This window comes from Orycteropus afer, unplaced genomic scaffold, assembly GCF_000298275.1.
Source record: "Orycteropus afer afer isolate SDZICR_OR568_19922 unplaced genomic scaffold, OryAfe1.0 scaffold00291, whole genome shotgun sequence".
NCBI lineage: Eukaryota > Metazoa > Chordata > Mammalia > Tubulidentata > Orycteropodidae > Orycteropus > Orycteropus afer.
The window spans coordinates 409251-429024 of record NW_006921878.1 but is presented as its reverse complement, the minus strand read 5'-3'; the positions used below and the strand labels follow the sequence as shown (position 1 = coordinate 429024).

The window sequence follows — 19774 nt, the reverse complement described above, 5'->3', positions numbered from 1 at the left end:
TTTTTTCTGATTGATCCCTTTCCAAAGAAGTATTCAGGTGTTTGCCTTCAATCTCATTAATTCTGTCTTCCATCGCATCAATTCTACTCCTTTGCCCTTCCAGTATGTTATCTATTTCTGACAATTTAGTATTAATCTTCTGGATTTCTATCTGTAGATTTAGAATCATTTCTAATTTTTTAATCATTTATTTTGTCATTTTATTCTTGTATTTTCTTCCAGAATTCTTTTAGAGTTCTGTCTGTGTTTTCCTTGGTCTGTCTCTCAATCCTTTGAAGATACCTAAATATAATTATTTTGAATTCCTTATCAGAGAGTTCCAATGCTGCTACTTCCTCAGGGATGTGTTCTGGGTCTGTATTCTGCTTCCTTGTTTCTACCACTTTATCTTGCTCCTTTGTGTGGACTGTGATGGTCTGTTGTCTCTGAGACATCATGGCATTGTTGTATCGAGATCTCTGTTAACTGTGAAGAGCAGCCAAGGGTGAGTTAGGCTCTTCTTTGTGGTTTTTTATCGTTCGCCTGTTGGTAGAGAAGGAAGTGGTGGCTCTCACTCAGTAAGTGCAGTTGCAGGAGGTGTGGGTGTAGTTCTGTCATATGGGGACTGTTGCTGTCTTCCACTCTTTTCCAGTCGTCCAGGTCCGGAATGTCCTTGGGGTTACTGGCAAGTGGAGCTTGTCCTTAAGCCCCTGGAGTCTGAGAGAACACTGTTGCTTTAAATATCCAAAATGGTCATGCCGCTTGTAAACATTCAAAATGGCTGCACCCTCCGGACAGACAAAAGTCTACAGCTCAGCCCACTGTCCTCTTCACTGCCTCCCCTTTTATTCCCCAGTCACCAGAGCAGTCCTCTGTGCAGTCCCTGGCTAGCAGGGCTGATTTTTAGGTTAATTCTTAGGTCCTACCACCACTCGGCAATATCCAAGCTGTCTGTGATAGCAGGATCACTGCCAGATCACAGCTCCATATGTCTCCTTTTTTGGTGTTTTCATGCAAATTCTTCTGCTAGTTGGAGTTTAGTCCATTTCTATATCCTTCCCTTCAAGGATCAGGGGTGCAGAATTATCTTCTCTATCTGTGTTAACTGGTTCCCCTTTTCTTTGTTGAAGAGGGTCTGTGTAGTCTTTCTGCCTATTCTGCCATCTTACCAGAACTCCCCAAGGCTGTCAATCTTTATGGAAGCAAAGCCCAAATCAAACCCACTGCCAGCTAGTCGATTCTGACTCACAGTGCCTCTAGAGGACAGAGTGGAACTGTACCACAGGTTTTCCAAGGCTGTCAATCTTCACAGAAGCAAAGCTCAAACCAAATCCACTGCCATGGAATGGATTCGGACTTACAGTGCCCCAGAGGACAGAGTAGAACTGCTCATTAGGGTTTCCAAGGCTGTGAAAGCAGACGGCCTCATATGTCTACAGCAGAGTGGGTGGTGGGTTCGAACTGCCCACCTTTTGTTTATCAGCTGAACGCTTTAACCACTGCATCACTGGGGTCTACAATAACTCTAAACCACCAAAAAAAAATAAAACAATAACCCAAACCATTGCCATCAAGTTGACCTCATGTGACAGAGGACTGATTCCTGGGTTTTCTTGGCTGTGATCTTTATGGAGGTAGATTGCCAGTTCTCTCTTTGATGGTGCTGCTGGGTGGGTGCAAACCACCAATGCTTTGGCTAATAGTTGAGCACAAATTATGCCCCCTGGGACCTTCACTCCAGTAACAATAGTCATTAGTACTTACATGGTACATAATGCCCTCACCAGACTCTTCTGAGAGTCCCTGGGTGATGCACATGTTTAACATGCTTGGATGCCAACTGAAAGGCTGGTGGTTCAGATCCACCCAGGAGTGCCCTGGGAGAAAACCCTGTGGATCTACTTCTGCAAAGTCAGCCACTGAGAACCCTGGGGACATGGTTCTACTCCTGACCCGTGTGGGGCACCAGGACTTGGAATCAGCCAGACAGTGACTGGATGTTCTGAGGATGCCATGCGGAATCTCCTTTCATCCTCACAGCCCTCTGCTAACCGCCGGAGGCCTCACAGCCTGCAGACCCCTTCCTGCCCCCCTCACCCCTGTCCTCCACCTGGGCTCCAGGACTTCTCTTTCCTGCTGCATTGCTTCTCATTGAAGTTTCTTTATTAGCAAATGCCAGGTGCCATGCTAAATCTTGCCTGGAGTTTTCTAGGTTGTATGCAGTTGAGTCAATTTCATCTCATAGCGACCCCATGAAACAATAGAACTGCCCTATAGAGTTTCCCAAACTGTAATGTTTGTGGGAGCAGGTCACCAGGTTGTTTTCTCACAGAGGGGCTGGTGGGGTTGAACTGTCAACCTTTTGGTTAGCAGCTAAAGGATTAACCATTGTGCTACCACAGCTCCTTGCAGTCTTCTATAAAACAGGTCAGGGAGGTTGTTCTAGCTGAAGTGGAGAAGGACAGTTCAGTGGGGGAACATTTCGGAGCTGGGAGGAGGCTCTGGGGGAGGCATTGAGTCCACTCCAACTCATGGCGACCCCATGTGTGTGAAAGTAGAATTGCACTCCGTAGGGTTTCAATTTATCATCCTTTGGTGGCTTGCATGTTGCTGTGAGGCTGGAGGCTATGCCACCAGTATTTCAAATACCAGCAGGGTCACCCATGGTGGACAGGTTTCAGTGGAGCTTCCAGACTAAGACAGATTCAGAAGAAGGAAGCGGCCATCCACTTCTCAAAGTATTGGCCAGTGAAAACCTTATGAATAGCAGTGAAACACTGCCTAATATATTACTGGAAAGCATTATGAATACCCTTGAAACATTGTCTGATATAGTGCCAGAAGATGAGCCCCTTTAGGCTGGAAGGCACTCAGAATACAACTGGGGTGGAGCTGTCCCCTCAAAGTAGAGTAAACCTTAATGATGTGGATGGAGTGAAGCTTTCAGGACCTCTGTTTGCTGACATGGCTCAATTCAAAATGGGAAGAAACAGCTGCAAACATCCATTAATAATCGGAACATGGAATGTATGAAGTCTGAACCTAGGAAAATTGGAAGTGATCAAAAATGAAACAGAATGCATAAAGATCAATATACTAGGCACTGGTGAGCTGAAATGGACTGGTTTTGGCCATTTTGAATCAGACAGCCATATAATCTACTATGCTGGGAATACAAATTGAAGAGGAATGGTGTGGCATTCATCATCACAATTTTTTAAGATCTATCCTGAAGTACAATGCTGTCAGTGATAGGATAATATCCATATGTGTACCAGTTAATACTACTGTTATGCACCAACAGCCAAAGCCAAAGATGAGGAAATGGAAGATGTTTACCAACTTCTGCAGTCTGAAATTGACCAAACATGCAATCAAGATGTGTTGATTATCACTGGTGATTGGAATGTGAAAGTTGGAAACAAACAAGAATCACTAGTAGTTGGAAAATATGGTCTTGGTGATAGAAATGACATTGGAGATCACATGATAGAAATTTATAAGACTAATGACTTATTCATTGCAAATACCTTTTTTCAACAATATAAATGGTGGCTATACATGTGGATCTCACCAGATGGAGTACATAGGAATCAGATTGACTACATCTGTGCAAAGACGCTATGGAGAACCTCAATATCTTCAGCCAAAATAAGGCCTGGAGCTGACTGTGGAATAGACCATCAGTGGCTCCTATGCAAGTTCAGGTTGAGGCTGAAGACAATTAAAACAAGTCCATGGGAGCCAAACTATGACCTTGATTATATCCTACCTGAATTTAGAGACCTAGAGACCATCTGAAGAGCAGATTTGACTCATTGAACACCAATGACTGAAGACCAGATGAGTTGTGGAATCAAGAACATCATATATAAAGAAAGCAAATGGTCATTAAAAAGACAGGAAAGGAAGAAAAGACCAAAATGGATGTCAGGAGAGACTCTGAAACTTGCTGTTGAATGGAGAGTAGCTAAAGCAAATGGAAGAAATTGAAAGGTAAAAGAGCTGAACAGAAGATTTCAAAGAGCAGCTCAAGAAGACAAAGTCATATATTATAGTGAAATGTGCAAAGACCTGGAGTTAGAAAACCAAAAGGGAAGAACACACTCATCATTTCTCAGGCTGAAAGAACTGAAGAAAAAACTCAAGCCTTGAGCTACAATATTGAAAGATTCTGTGGTCAAAATATTGAATGATGCAAGAAGCATCAAAAGAATATGGAAGGAATACAGGGTCATTGTACCAAAAAGAACTGGCCGATGCTCATCTATTTCAGGAGGTGGCATATGGTCAAGACCTGATGATACTGAAGGAAGAAGTCCAAACTGCACTAAAGGAATTGACAAAAAACAAGGCTCCAGGAATTGACGGAATACCCATTGAGGTGTTTCAATAAATGGATGTCGCACTGGAGACACTTACTCGTCTATGCCAAGAAATTTGGAAGACAGCCAGCTGGCCAACTAACTGACTGGAAGAGATGCTTATTTTTACCCATTCCAAAGAAAGGTGATCTCACAGAATGTGGAAATTATCGAACAACATCATTAATATCACACCCAAGTAAAATCTTCCTGAAGATAATTCAAAAACAGATGCAGAAGTACATCAACGGGGAACTTCCAGAAGTGCAAGTTGGATTTAGAGGAGGATGTGGAATGAAAGATAGTGCTGATGTCAGGTGGATCTTGGCTCAAAACAAAGAATACCAGAAAGCTGTTTACCTGTGTTTTATTGACTGTGCAAAAGCCTGTGTGGATCATAACAAATAATGGATTACATCGAGAAGAGTGGGGAATTCCAGAACACTTTATTGTGCTCATGAGGAACCTGCATATAGACCAGGAGGCTGTCGTTCGAACAGAACAAGAGGATACTGCTTGGTTTAAAACCAGGAAGGGAGTGTGTCAGGGTTGCATCCTTTCACTATACTATTCAATCCATATGCTGAGCAAATAATCCAGAAAGCTGGACTATATGAAGAATGTGGTATCAGGATTGGAAGAAGACTCATTAACAACCTGCAATATGCAGACAACACAGCCTTGCTTGCTGAAAGTAAGGATGACTTGAAGCACTTACTGATGAAGATTAATAACTACAGTCTGCAGTATGGATTACACCTGAACATAAAGAAAAACGAAAATCCTCACAACTGGACTAGAAGCAGCATCACAAGAAATGGTGAAAACATTAGTCAAGGATTTCATATTACTTGGTCCTACAGTCAACACCAATGGGAGCAGCAGTCAAGACATCAGACGACGTACTGCACTGGGAAGATCTGCTTCAAAGCACCTCCGTAAAGTGCTGAAGAGCAGAGATGTCTCCTTGAAGACTAAGGTGCGTCTGCCCCAAGCCATGGTATTTTCAATCCCCTCATATGCATGTGAGAGCTGGACAATGAATAAGGAAGACTGAAGAAGAGTCAATCCTTTTGAGTTGTGTGTGGTGAAGAATACTAAAGTACCACAGACTGCTAAAAAACAAACAGATCTGTCCTGGAGGAAGTGCAGCTGGAATGCTCCTTGGAAGTAAGAACGGCCAGACTTCGTCTCACTTAACTTTGGTCATGTTGTTAGAAGTAACCATTTCCTGGAGAAGGATGTCATGGTTGGTAAAGTGCAGGGTCAGTGAAAAAGGGGAAGGCCATCAATGACATGCACTAACACAGTGGCTGCAGTGATGGGCTCAGGTGTGGCAGGGAACATTGGGCTGGCTCAGAACCGGGCAGGGTTTCTTTCTGCTGTGAATGGGGTCACTGTGAGGCCGAGTCGACTCAACCGCACCTAACAACAACAACAGGGTTTTCAGTGGATGGTTTGTCAGAAGCAGATTACCAGGCCTTCCTTGTGCAGCACTGTGGGGTGGCCTTGAACCTCCTACTTTCCGGTTGGCAGCTGAGCGCATGAACCATTGTACCACCAGCTGCCACTGAGTCACCGCGGACTGCCGGCCACTCCCCATGTGTCAGAGCGGAACTGTGCTCCAGAGGGTTTTCTGGGGCTGAGTTTTCAGAAACAGGTCACTGGCCTTTCTTCCCTGGAGCCTCCAACCATCATGTTAGTAGCTGAGTGTTTTCACTGTCGGCACCACCCAGGGACTCCATGGTGGTTAAACCAAAACTCATTGCCGTCGAGTTGATTCCGACTCATAGCAACCCCCATTGGGTTTCCGAGGCGATAAACCTTTATAGAAGTAGATCGCCCCACCTTCCTTCCGAGGAGCAGCTGGTGTGTTTGAACCGCTAGCCTTTGGTTAGCAGTCAAGTGCCTTAAGCACTGCACCGCCAGAGTTCCTTAAAGGCCCCCAGAATTAGATGGAATTCCCATCTGGGCCCCCCACCTTCCTGAGCCACAAGGGGTCAGGTCCAAGGGCATCTCACCCTGCAGGAGGATTCTGGTCTCCAAATCCGTGTCTGGGACCTGGTCGCTGAGGTCAGCCGCGGGGATCTCCTCTCTCTGCACTCCCTCTGCCAGGCAAATGGGAGACATGGATGACACCTAGGGCCCCCCTCGCGTAGGCCTGCACCCCAGCCCCAGGCCATGCCCCACCCCGTCTCCTGCAGCAACTCACCTTGGCCCTTGTGTTCGGGATCCAGCGTGCGAACAGCTACCGTTTTGTTGACTAGGATTCCTTCCGGCTGTGCAGCGTTGGGGAGGGTGGAGGCGTTGGGTGAATAAACGGACAAGCAGAGGGCAGGTGGTGAGCAGTGCTGTTCAGAGCACGCTCACATAGGGGCAATGGTACTCCAGCCTGCCTCTGCCCTTTCCCGGCTGTGTGACCGAGAACCCATGACTTAACCTCTCTGTGTCTCAGTCTCCTGTCTCATAAAGAGGAAGCAATACAAACATGGGTCTCATCATGTGGTGCAGATTAATAATTATAAGCGAATAACAAAAATAATCCAACTGCTTTTGCATTCTTCACACGTGCCTGGGCCCTATGGACCTGAGTGTTTTACACGGATTAACTCATGTAATTCTCCTAACAACCGAGTGAGGTAGATACTATTATCATTCCCATTTTACACATGGAGAAACTAGGCTACAGAGAAGTTAAGAAACTTGCCCAAAGCCACACAGCTTATAAAACAGAACTGGGATTTGGACCCTGGGCAGTCTGGCTCCAGACCCTGTTTTTTATCCACTGCTTCTCAAAACAGCCAAAACCCAACCCACTGCTGTCAAGTTGATTCTGACTCGTGGCAACTCCATGTGTACAGAGCAAAACTGCTCTCATAGGGATTTATGGCTGTGACATTTCCAAAGCTGATCACCAGGCCTTTCCTCCGAGGTGCGTCTGGGTTTGGACTGCCGGCTTGTGGTTAGTAGCCAACTGGTTAACCAGTTGCATCACCCAGGGACTCCTATTGCCTCTCAATGTCTCAAGTAAAAGCATGTGCATTAAGCACTTAGCACAGATCCTGGCCCATAGTATGTGCTCAATAAGCAGGGGCTGCTTTAATGTGTGGTTTAGCAGTAGAATCTTCACCCTCCATGAAGGAGACCCAGGTTCAATTCCCAGCGAGTGCTCCTCATGCATGGCTAGCACTCGTCTGTTAAGGAAGGCGTGCGTGTTGCTAGGATACTAAACAGGTGTCTGCGGAGCTTCCAGACTAAGATGGACTAGGAAGGAAGGCCTGGTGATCACCTTGCAAAAAATCAGTGAGTGAAAAACCTGGATCCCGGCAGCCAGACCCACAGCCAGTCATGGGGGCGACACAGGGCTGGGCAGTGCCTCATCCTCTTGTGCATGGGGTCACCGGGAGTTGGAGGCCGACTTGACAGTAGCGGATGACAACCACAAACTGTGCCTGAGGTGAGTGCCTCACTTCCCCCCATCCTAGCCCTGCCCTGACCTTCTAAGGATCCTAAGCTGGACGCTGGCCTTCTCGGTGTCTCAGAGCCTGGGTCTCTAACCTGGGTTGCCAGGACAGACAGTGGGAGCCTTCCGGGAAGGACAAGGGGCAGCAGGTCCCCCAAGGACTCACCACAACCCTCAAGGTCTTCTTGACACCGTCACTGACAAACTGGTTGTAGACAGCGGCCTTGACCTCTACCTCCTGGAGGCCGACCTTCAGGGGCACGAGGACAAAGGGCACCGACACTGACGACTCACCCTGGATCTCCAGGGTCTGCTGGTGGCGCTTCTTGGCGGTGGCCATGCTGCAGAAGGCTGGGTTGTAGAGCATTTCCACCCGCACCTGCCAGGGACAGAGGGCATTAGGGGAGGGGCTCGTGTGCCAAGGGTCCCCCAACCCCCTCCAGGCCTCTGCCGCCCCGGGGGCCCACCTTGATTTTATCCTTCTGATAGTTGTACAGGACGGCTCGGACCTCCACCTGCTCGTTACGCACCACGGAGTACGGGAGCCGCAGGTCGATGAAGAAGTCCTGCCACACCGTGACTTCATAGGGGTCAGCCACGCAGATCCCTGGCGGGGGGCAGACAAGACACAGAGCGTCAGGGGCAGGGGGAAGGTAGGGTGGACAGGGCAGGCTCCTGGTCCGTGTTCCTGCTCCTCCCAGTGTCTCAGTTTCCTTGGTTGTTGTTAGTTGCCGCCGAGTCAGCACCGACTCATGGTGACCCCGTGTGTGTGAAAGGAGAACTGTGCTTTGTGGGGCTTTGAGGGCTGTGACCTTTCAGAGGCAGATTGCCAGGCCTTTCTTCCGAGTCTCTCTCAGTCTGGAGGCTCTGCTGAAACCTGTCCACCGTGGGTGGCCCTGCTGGGATTGGAAATCCCGGGGGCACAGCCTCCAGCCTCACAGCAATACACAAGCCACCACAGTACGACACACTGACAGTGTTGTGGTTGGTTGCTGTGGAGTCAGTTCCGACTCATGACAACTCTGTGTGTGCAAATTAGAACCACGCTCTATAAGGTTTTCAAGGCTCTGACCAGTTGGAAGCAGACACCTAGGGCTCTCTTTTGAGTTGCCTCTGGATGGGTTTGGATCACCAACATTTTGGCCATTAGTCAAGCACTTAACCATCTGCACCCCCAGGGCCCCTAGAGCTAAAGAGGCTGGGATGGTTCCACCTCCCTGCGTTTGAAATGTCTGTCTCCTTTGACCCCACTGCTGCGCACAAACGTTTGTCCTTGTGTCCGTATTATGATTTCCCTGTTTGCTGAGGAGTGGGAGTTTCAGACACTAAACTCTATGGTAGTTCAGTTTGTGTGTCAGTGTGGCTGGGCCTGGTTGAGTGGCTGAGCAGCTGGATGCAGTATTCCTCATGATGAGACTGGTCATCAACTCCATGGTGGGGTCTACTGGGAGCAGCTGAGGAGCTGAGTTAGGGATGTGGTCTGCTTCCTGTGTATAAGCAGAAGCCTTGGGGAATGGTCTCTAGCTTATGGCACATTTGAACCCCGCATGTAGCTGTGTCATTGTTCAATAGCCTGTTGTGCTCTGCCAACCTTGAGACTTTAGATGGACTTGAATTATGGCCTGCCGTGTGGTTTGGTAACATTGAGACTTTGCCATTGTATTTGTCGACCATGGGTTTGTTAGCCTCAGCAGCCAGCTGAATAAAGAGCTGCCTCTAGCTTCAATGGGCCAGGAGCAAGAGGCAGAGCTGAAGCCCAAGGTCAAGGGGCTTTCACCCAGCCCCTAGAGCCTGGCACTTTGAACTTGGACTTAAAGCCTCCAATCTGTAAGAGAATAAACTCCATTTGTTAAGGCCATCCCATTTGTGGTATATTCTTGTCAGAGTGGCACTAGGGAACCAGAACAAACTCTTTTGAATAGAGCTGTTTCAATGCTTCTGTGTGATGGACATCCTGTCCTTGCATGGCCTGATGGGACGTCAAAATACGTGAAAAACATTGTTTTGTTATGCATTCTTTACCTCTCTTTCTGCCTTTTATTTCTTGTAAAAACTCCCAGCTTTCTGATAAGGGACAAGGTTGTGGTAACTTCTTGGTCACAGCCAGCTACCTGGAGGGAGCAAGTAGTTGGACTGCATGTGGGCTTGGGACCATGGTCCTAAGTGATGTCAAGCTCAATTGGCGTAACATACTACACAAAGCATTGTTCCACATCCTACTTTGGTGAGTAGGTACTGGGATCTTAAAAGCTTGCAAGCAGCTGTCTAGATGCAATGATGGGTCTCTCCTCATCCAGAGCAAAGAAGAATGAAGAAAACCAAAGATGCATGGAAACAATTAGTCCAAGGGACTGGTAGACCATGTGATCCTCAGCCTATATGACCATGAGACCAGAAGAACTAGATGGTGCCTGGCTACCACTGTTAACCACTTGGAGGAGGATCTGTGTAGCAGATCCTGGATAGAGTGGGAGAACAACGTGGAACAAAACTCAAAATCATAAAAAAAGAGACCAGGCTTGCTGGTCTGATGGAGCCTGGTGAAACCCCTAGACTATGGCCCCCAGCTGCCCTTCAGGTCTGGAATTGAATTCACTCCTGTGGCTTCCAGCCAAATAAAAAGCAGGCATATGGGCTGAATGTTTACATTAGGTAGACACACTCCTTGTAGAGATCAATTATGGGAGAACAGAAGTACTGTGTATGCACAGGGAGACAGGTCAGGGAGCAGGAGTGCATGGGAGGGAAGGGCACAAGGAAGAGGTAACTACGGGGAGGAAGTGGGAAGAGAGCTGCTACATTGTGGGAAATTGCAGCCAATGTCATGAGACCCAATGTGTATGAACTGCTGTAATGGAAAGTGAAATTGCTCTAAACTTTCATCCAAATCACAATAAAAACAAAACAAAACAAAAACTCCCAGCTTTCCATGAAACCAGAACTGGATGGTGCCAGGCTACTAACACAGAGCATTTGGACCAAAGAGGCTATAGAAAAATCCTAATCAAAAGGGGGGAATGTGGAACAGAATTTAAAAGTTTCATAGAATTCAGAGTTTCTGGAGCCATGGAAGCCAGATGAACCCTCAAAACTATTACCCCAAGATCATCTTTAAACCTTAAATGGAAACTGTCCCCTAACGTCGTCTTTAAACCAAACCATAATTCAGCTCAATTAGTGCAGAACACGTCTGCCTTGAGTCTGTCATCTCTTCAAGAACTGTCTCTATGGGATTAAACCGCCAACAGGTATGGACATGACAGGTTTGATGAGAAGCTTAGGGGGCAGTGAGTTTATCTCAGCGGTGGTGGGATAACTTAGAAAAGGAGCGAAAATGGTTGCACAACTTGACTGATGTAAACACTGTGTCTGAATCGTACGTGGAAATGTGTTGAGTTGGTGTGTTTTGCTGTGTATATTTCCACCAGAGCAAAGCCAGAACCTCCCGTTTTTCTGTGGGGAGAACTCCTCGTGGAGACTGTGCTGCCGATTCATGAATCTTTTCTGAAGCCGAGTGCACTCTGTAAAGTTAGCTTGGTCAGAATTTCCTGTTAGCACCCCAGAGAACAGGAGCTGTCCCCAGTTCCCGCTGTCTTTATGGAGGCCCATAGACTGCTGCTGTTCTCTGTTGCTGTCAAACTGGCTCCAAGTCGTGGCAGCCCCACGTCATGGTGGCCCCATGGACAACAGAAGGAAACGCTGCCCCGTCCTACACCATCTTCATGGTCGCTGGGGTGTCTGAGCCCATGTTGGGGCTACTGTGTCAGTCAGTCCGTCTCAGGGAGGGTCTCCCCTGTTCCCACTGACCCTCCACTCTACCGACCATGATGCCCTTTCCAGCGATTGGTCTTCCCTGATGACGTGTGCCAAGTAAGCACGTCAGAGCCCTGCTGTCCTGGCTTCCGAGCAGTGCTCTGGCCGTGCTTCTCTGGCTGTGACTGATGACGGAGCGCTCTTCATGCCCTGTCATGATGAACAGTGCTGATGTTTGGGAGTCACTGATTTAGTGACTTCTGTTTTCTTTGTAGTTTTTTTCATATGTGTGTGTGTGCATGTGTGTGTGTGTGTGGGGAGGCCTGAATAACTGAAGGGTCTTTATCTGTGATATCCAGGCCCAGGTGGCTGAGCACTGGAGATGTGGCTGGCCCAAATGGAAATGAATTTGACTTTAATCTTAGTCAGTCCTGGGTGGTGCAGATAGTCGATGCCCTCGGCTGCTCCCTGAAAGGCTGGTGGTTCAAGGCCACCCAGAGCTGCCTCAGAAGAAAGGCCTGGCATCTGCTTCTGCAAACGCAGCCACTGGAAACCCCACAGAGCACAGCTCCATTGATACATGAGGGCTCAGCGAGTCAGACTGGACTCCATGGCAACTGGGGGGAGGAGGCAGGTTCTCATCAGGCTGCTTGATGGGGGCGGTACTAGAAGAGGAACCGCCATCCACAGTTCTCCATCTGACCCCTGCTCCTTCCTTCACATGTTTCACCCTGCTTCCACTTTTATCTTAATTGTCTTACCCTCCATCACGCCGACATCACCCCTTAGGGGTCTGTGTTGTTGCAGAAGCACCAATGTTAGGGACTACGTCCTCCACAGAGTAGGAGGCCCTGGTGGGCATCAATGGTTAAGCCCTTGACTACTAACTGAAAGGTTGGTGGTTCGAACCCACCCACAGGAGCCTGGGAAGACTGGCCTGGCAGCTGGCTTCAGAAAGGTCACAGCCTTGAATACCCCACTGAGCCTCGTTCTGCTCTGCACATGGGGCCAGGTGTTGGACTCGCTGGCAACTAACAGTTACTGGAGTCTGTGGGCGGTGCGAACGGTGAACGAGCTCAGCTGCTAACCAAAAGGTTGGGGGTTCAGGTCCCCCCAGAGGCCTCTGGGAAGAAAGGCCCGGTGAAGGAAGGAAGAAAGGCTTCTGCAAAGTCAGGTCCGGATGCCCCAAGAAGCACAGCTCTGCCTGCACAGGGGGCACTGTGAGTCAGGGTCGACTGGGCGCCAGCTCATAACAACAGGCCTCCACTGGCCAGGGCCCGACACCTCGCCAGGACCAGGGGTGGGGTGTAAGTCCCTCAGAAAATCCCGACAGCCCCGGGGTCCCTTCCTCCCAAGGGTGGCTCCCCATCCCTCCTCACCATTCTTGTCCGACACGCTCACAGCCAAAATCTCCCAGGTGGTGATGGAGTCTTTCAAGAACACGTTCATGATCTTCGTGGAGATTCTGGGTCGGGGTGGAGGAGAGGTGGGGCATTAGAGGGTGGGGGCTCCTGGGGATAGGTTGGGGGGATGGGCACAGGTAGAAAGCCCCACTTGAGTTTTCTGGTTGAACTGTGAGATTCCACAGTGATTCCGGGAAAGGAGGAGGTGGGGGCTGGGGCTTCTGTTTTTGTATCTGGTGCCATCGAGTTGACTCCGACTCTGGGACCCCTTGTGTTACAGCGTAGACCCACCCCACGGAGTTGACTCCGACTCTGGGACCCCCCGTGTTACAGCGTAGACCCGCCCCACGGAGTTGACTCCGACTCTGGGACCCCCCGTGTTACAGCGTAGACCCGCCCCACGGAGTTGACTCCGACTCTGGGACCCCCCGTGTTACAGCGTAGACCCGCCCCACGGAGTTGACTCCGACTCTGGGACCCCCCGTGTTACAGCGTAGACCTGCCCCGTGGAGTTCTCCTGGCTGTGGCCTCTATGGCGGAATCCCCGGGTGGCCCAGATGGTTCCACACTGGTGTACTAACAGAAGGGTTGGCAGGTGAAACCCACCCAGAGAAGCCTCAGAAGAAAGACCTGGCTATCTGCTTCAGAAAGGTCACCGCACATATGGGGCCACCATGAGTCAGGGTCGACTTGACGGCAACTAATGATGGTGATCGTGATGGAAGCAGACTGCCATGACTGTCTTCTGAGGGGCTGCTGTGTGGGTTTGAACTCCCGACCTTTCAGTTACCAGCTGAGCACAAACCATTTTCACCAGACGGGACTTGGGGTGGGGGTGCATGCCAGTTAAGTTAGGGGGTCCTCAGGGGCTGTGATGGGCAGATGGGCCTGCTGCCTGGGCTGGGCTGGGGGTGGGTGGAAGTGGGGGGTCCCAGCCATACCCGTTTTTCGGTGGTTCTTTGAACTCCTTTATGCACCACAGCCAGCTCTCGGGAAACTGACTTCTGGAAATGATGTCTTCTTCCGGCATGATGTCTTCATCCAGGTCACCTGGGGGCCATCTGGGGTTAGGGCAGACCCACCTCCCCTGTGTCCCCTCAGCTAACTCTGCACCCCGGGAGCCATCTGAGCAGCAAAACCCGCCCAGGACCCCATTAGGACTTTCAGGGCCCCACACATTTTTGCCTGGGGCACCCCTTCAACGACATATTGCATCAGGCCAATCTGCTGCAGAAGGCCTCTTTAAAACGTTAATAAGGAAAGATGTCACTTTGTGGGCTACAGAGCGCCTGTCCCAAGTGGGGGGTCTCTTCAGTCACCTGATACGCATGTGAAACCTGGACCATGACCAAGTAGGGATGAAGAATTGATGCCCTAGAATGACAGTGCTGGTGAAGACCACTGACTGACTGTGCACGGGCTCCTTGGAGGAGCACAGCCTTAGGAGTGAGGACAGCGACACTCTGTCTCACGTACTTTGGCCGTGTTGTCAGGAGGGACCAGTCCCTGCAGAAGGACATCATGCTTGGTAAAGTAGGGGGTCAGTGAGAACAGGCAAGACCTCAATGAGACGGACCGACACAGTGGCTGTGACGATGGGCTCAAGCACAGCCACAACGTGAGGATGGTGCAGGACCGGGCGGGGTCTAGTTCTGTGGTGTGTGGGGTCGCTGTGAACCGGAACTGACGTAGCGTAGTGCCTAAAGCACTTGACTGCTAACCAGAAGGCCGGCGGTTCAAACCCACCAGCCACTCCTCGAAGGAAGGTTGGGCAATCTACTTCCATAGTGATACTGCCTCGGAACCCAAGGAGGGGTTGCTATGAGTCCGGGCTGACTCGACAGCACATAACAATAACAACAACAGCAACAACAATAACAAAGCACCCCTTCCTCCATAAGTAAGTAAATAAATAAAATTTATATTTTACAACTGTGTGGATAGAAAGATTAACATGATCCCAGCTGGATGCTATTTATTTTGTCCCTCTGATTGTCAAAGAAATGAAAGCATTTTTGTGGAGCCTGAAAGTATGTTGGGCCCTGGGCCCTGCATCTACAGCGTACAGTGGATATGTTGGCCCTGAATGCAGCCAGTTGAGTTGAGAGGCCACTGAAGGTGGGGTGGGGGTGGGGTTCCTAAAGTCAGCTTCCCACTGTTAGCAAGTGTTATGGATTGCATTGTGTGTTGGAATCCTAACCCCTATCCCTGTGGGTGTAGTCTGTTTGGGACTAGGGTTTTCTTTGTCATGTTCATGAGGCCATGTCTGTGTAGGGTGGATCCTTGCTTGAATAATTTCTTTTAGAAGGATCAGGACAAGGCTGGTCTCTCTGAGGCAGAGGTTAAAGATATTCCAAGTGTCCACCTTTTCCAGACTCCTGGCCACTCCATCATCTGACATCAGCTCCTCCTCCTCCCCTCCCTCAGTAATCAATCCCCTTCCTGTCTTAGAGGTCTGTAGTTCACTGTAACGTCTCACAGAACTCACAAACTGCCGAGCAAACGGCTCACATGGTGGTGGAGGCTGGGAGGCTGGCGAGGCCCAGGTCTGTGGGTAGGTCTGGAGGATTCTCCCCAGCATGCGGTTGCAGGGGCTGGCGAACCTGGGTCGGCAGGTTAGATGACGGCTGCTGCCTCACCAGGGGTGAGACGAGAGACCAAACGCAGAAGCAAGCAACAGAGTGAACTTACCAGAACAGTCCCATATACACTGTGAGGCACACCCCCAGCAAGGCAGGACTCAAGATGTGTTCCACCATAAACAGGCAGGGCGACTAGGACTTACACCCCCAGCAAGGCAGCACGGCATCCCATCCTAAACTGGCATTGAGTTGATTCTGACTCACAGTGACTCCCACTGGGTTTCTGAGGTGGTAAATCTCTGTAGAAGTAGATTGCCCCATCTTCCTTCCATAGAGTGGCTGGTGGGTTTGAACCACCAACCTTCTGGTTAGCAGTCGAATGCCTTAGGCACTATGCCACCAGAGCTCCTTAAACTGGCACAGAGACTGGGATTTACAACAGATCACAAAATGGAGGATGAAGGCTAGAAGGGCCGGATTAAGCCATTCACTGCACTGCAGTCCTCAATCCAATCACCTCTGAGTTACAAGGAGCAGCACAGACAGAGACAAGAAGGCACAGACAAGCTGCCAGCAAGCAAGAGGCCAACGTGGGCAGATATTTCTAAATTCTTAAACTTAGAAAGACAGACTATCTGATGACAACAAAGGTGGAAGAATTTCCAAGCCCGGGAACCCCGAGGATCGTGAGCTACTGGAAACTGAAATGGAGTCCGTGGGTGGTGCAAACCTTAACATATGCGGCTGCTGACTGAAGGTCTGAGTTCAAGCCCTGCCTAGAGGAACCGCGGAAGAAAGGCCTGGAGCTCTGCCTCCAAACAGTCAGCCACTGAGAGCCTGTGGGGCAAGGTTTACCCTGACACACGAGGGGCCGCCAGGGGTCAGAATCGACTCAACGGAACCAGTTAGTTACAAACTGACATAAACAAAGGACCTCCCCCTAGAGCCACACACTGAAGCAGGACTTCAGGCCTGCTGCACTACGAGAGCATAAGTTTCTGTTCCTGAAAACCACCCCCTTGTGGTATTTCTGTTACAGCAGCAGTATGAAGCTAAGACAGCAAGTAACCAAATTGGACTGGAACAGAATTCAACCCTGGGTGGGCTTTCCTCAAAAATGATGTTGTTGTGTTAGGTGCCGTTGAGTCGTCTCGACTCATAGCGACCCTATGCACAGCAGAACAAAACACTGCCCAGTCCTGTGCCAGCCTCGGGATCCTTGCTACACCTGAGCCCACCATTGTAGCCACTGTGTCAGTCCATCTTGTTGAGGGCCTTCCCCATTTTCCGCTGACCCTCCACTTTACCAAGCATGGTATCCTTCTCCACAAAATGGTCCCTTCTCACAACATGACCAAAGTGAGATGAAATCTGGCCATTCTCGCTTCCAAGGAGCATTCCAGCTGCACTTCTTCCAGGATAGATTTGTTCTTTTAGCGGTCCATGGTACTTTCTGTATTCCTCACCAACACAACTCAAAAGCATCAATTCTTCTTTGGTCTTCCTTATTCATTGTCCACCTCTCACGTGCATATGAGGGGATTGAAAATACCACGGCTTGGGTTAGGCACACCTTGGTCTTCAAGGAGACATCTTTGCTCTTCAGCACTTGACAGAAGTCCTTTGCAGCAGATTTTCCCAATGCTATATGATGTCTGATGTCCTGACTGCTGCTTCCATTGGTTTTGATTGTATAATCAAGTAATATGAAGTCTTTGTCAATTTCAGTTTTTTCCCTGTTTCTCGTGATGCTGCTTATAGGTCCAGTTGTGAGGATTTTTGTTTTCTTTATATTGAGGTGTAAGCCATACTGCAGACTGTAGTCTTCAATCTTCATCAGTAAGTGCTTCAAGTCATCCTCACTTTCAGCAAGCGAAGTTGTGTCATCTGTGTGTTGCAGGTTGTTAATGAGCCTTCCTCCCATCCTGATGCCATGTTCTTCCTCATATAGTCCAGCTTCTCGGATTATTTGCTCAACATACAGTTTGAAGAAGTATAGGGAAAGGATACAAGCCTGATGTACTCCTTTCCCGATTTTAAACCATGCAGTGTCCCCTCGGAAATGATGGGCAGGTTGGCTCTGGGTTTTCATCACAACAGTCCACGGAATTCCACAGATGCCCAAATCCACCAAGACCCTGGACTGATCCACCAGTGTGCCTTTGGGGTCATAACCTTGAGGCATTGTTGTCCCATGTCAAGCAAAACAAAACAAGAAACCCCACCAAACTCACTCTCATCAATTCGATTTTGACTCATAGCGACCCTGTGGGACAGCACAGAACTGCCCCACAGGGTTTCCAAGCCTATAAATCTTTACAGAAGTGAAGCCCAAACCAAACGTCTTGTGGTGGAGTCTGACTCACAGGACCTCTAGACAATAAAGTAGAACTACCCCGTAGGGTTTCCATAGCTGTCAATCATGACAGAAGCAGACTCCCATGGGGTGGCTGGTGGGTTTGAATCACCAGCCTTTTGGTTAGCAGCCCAATGCATTAACCACTGCACCACCAGGACCCCTTCTACCACAAGCAGGCTAGAGCAATTACATAATGCTGGAAACACACACACACACATCTGTGCATGTAAACAACATCCCAGGAGATTATGGGTTTTGTTTACTAGTTTCTGTAGTCTTTACACTCTCTCTTCTTTCCAAAAGAAAGTTACAACCCTGGTTCAGTGGGGTAGAGGCCAGCATGCCTATAACTCAAGGAAATCATAGGCCAATCTCTTTATTCTTGCAAATCGGTACTCTTTTTTTTTGCTTCTGGCAAAGGAGACCTGGTGGTGCAACACTTAAAGCACTCAGCTGGTAACTGAAAGGCTGGCGGTTCAACCTCCTGGTAGCTCCACGGGAGAAAGACTTGGCCATCTGCTGCCCTAAAGACAACAGCCTAGAAACCCCTATGGGGCAGCTCTGTTCTGGGGCACATGGGGTGGCTATGAGTTGAAATAGACCAGTTGGCCCCCAACAACACCCACTTGATGGTGGGTGTGAAGAGCCAGTTTTCCAGCAGAAAGAATTTAGAACTATTTGCCTACATTGTGCCCCCTCAGACAAGGACCTCCCCCCGGCTCAGACAGGGATGTCCTCCCCCCTCAGACTGGGGCCTTCTTCCCCCAGACCCCCCAGTCAGACTCACTCCTGGCCAAGTCCAGTGGGCTGTCCCGACTGTGCTCGAGCCGCAGCTGGGTGATGTAGACGCAGCAGTCCAGGAAGGCCTTGATGCAGGACTCGCCCAAGACGTACTGGCTCCTGTGCTCGCACGAGAAGCCCATGGGGTTCTCCCGCATGCCGCCCTCGCAGCACTTGCGCAGCTCCTTGTCCTTGTACTGGCCCGCTGTGGGAGCCCATTAGACCCTCCGCCATGGTGCCTCGAAGAGGAGGCGCTCAGGGCAGACCCCAGGGAGAACTTCCCCATGGCCTGGTCCTCCCCTGCTCCCATAAGGCCAAGCTGGGATCCTGTACGGGCCCGGTTCAGGGCTGGGGAGTGGGTAAGGGCCAGTGGGGGCCCCTACCTTTGTCTGTCCTTTTCTCCATCAGCTGCACAGAGCGACGTCGGCGGGTGGCTGGCTTCGGGCACTGAGGATCTGAGGGGCAGGAGGAGGAGAGCATGATGGATTAAATGCCTACTGTGTGTCCTTGGCGTACTCCTCACAACAGCTGTAAGTTTGGACTGTCATTGTTCCCATTAGACAGATGGGAAAACAGGCTCGGGGGGGGGGGAAGTGATTTGCTAATTGGTGGTAGAACATAAACGCAGGTCCCCTGACCACAGAGCCCTGCTCCTAACCACTGGGACACACTGCACTGCATTTGGGAGGTGGAGGTCCTGCCCCTCACTGGCTTGGGCACTGCCTTCATCCTCACCTGCCCTCTGGGTGGTCTCCAGGCCCTTGCTAGTCTTAAGGGCCAGGCCTGCATCCATGAAGACACCAGCAAAGTCCTTTCCACTGCCTGGGGTGCAGCCGATGTCTGCCTTCTCCACCACGTCCCAGATCTGTGCAGTAGGTGGGACCAAGGATGGGGTAAGCCAGGCAGTAGTGGTTCCTCCAAACCACCCACATGTCCATCTGTGTGACTCTCCCCAACTCCACCTCAACCCTGACCCATCCTCATCTTCACCCCCATCTTCACCTCATTTCTACCTGCACACAATTACTCCCCTCCCACCCAGCCCCCTCCCCACCTCCCCCATCACTTCCCCAACTTCACCCCCATCCCAC

General features: G+C 49.8%; 1 protein-coding gene across 1 annotated transcript in view; it reads right to left on the bottom strand.

The window, feature by feature from the left end:
• LOC103205683 (complement C3-like) overlaps positions 1-19774 on the bottom strand; it is a 215899-nt gene that overhangs the window by 26723 nt on the left and 169402 nt on the right. The window contains exons 14-22 of the mRNA XM_042782324.1: positions 19419-19548; positions 19067-19138; positions 18691-18888; positions 13904-14012; positions 12939-13024; positions 8274-8413; positions 7973-8185; positions 6556-6622; positions 6365-6451 (exon numbers count right to left, since the gene is read on the bottom strand). Coding sequence (XP_042638258.1) covers positions 6365-6451; positions 6556-6622; positions 7973-8185; positions 8274-8413; positions 12939-13024; positions 13904-14012; positions 18691-18888; positions 19067-19138; positions 19419-19548 — 1102 coding nt within the window. The remainder of the gene's footprint in view (positions 1-6364; positions 6452-6555; positions 6623-7972; positions 8186-8273; positions 8414-12938; positions 13025-13903; positions 14013-18690; positions 18889-19066; positions 19139-19418; positions 19549-19774) is intronic.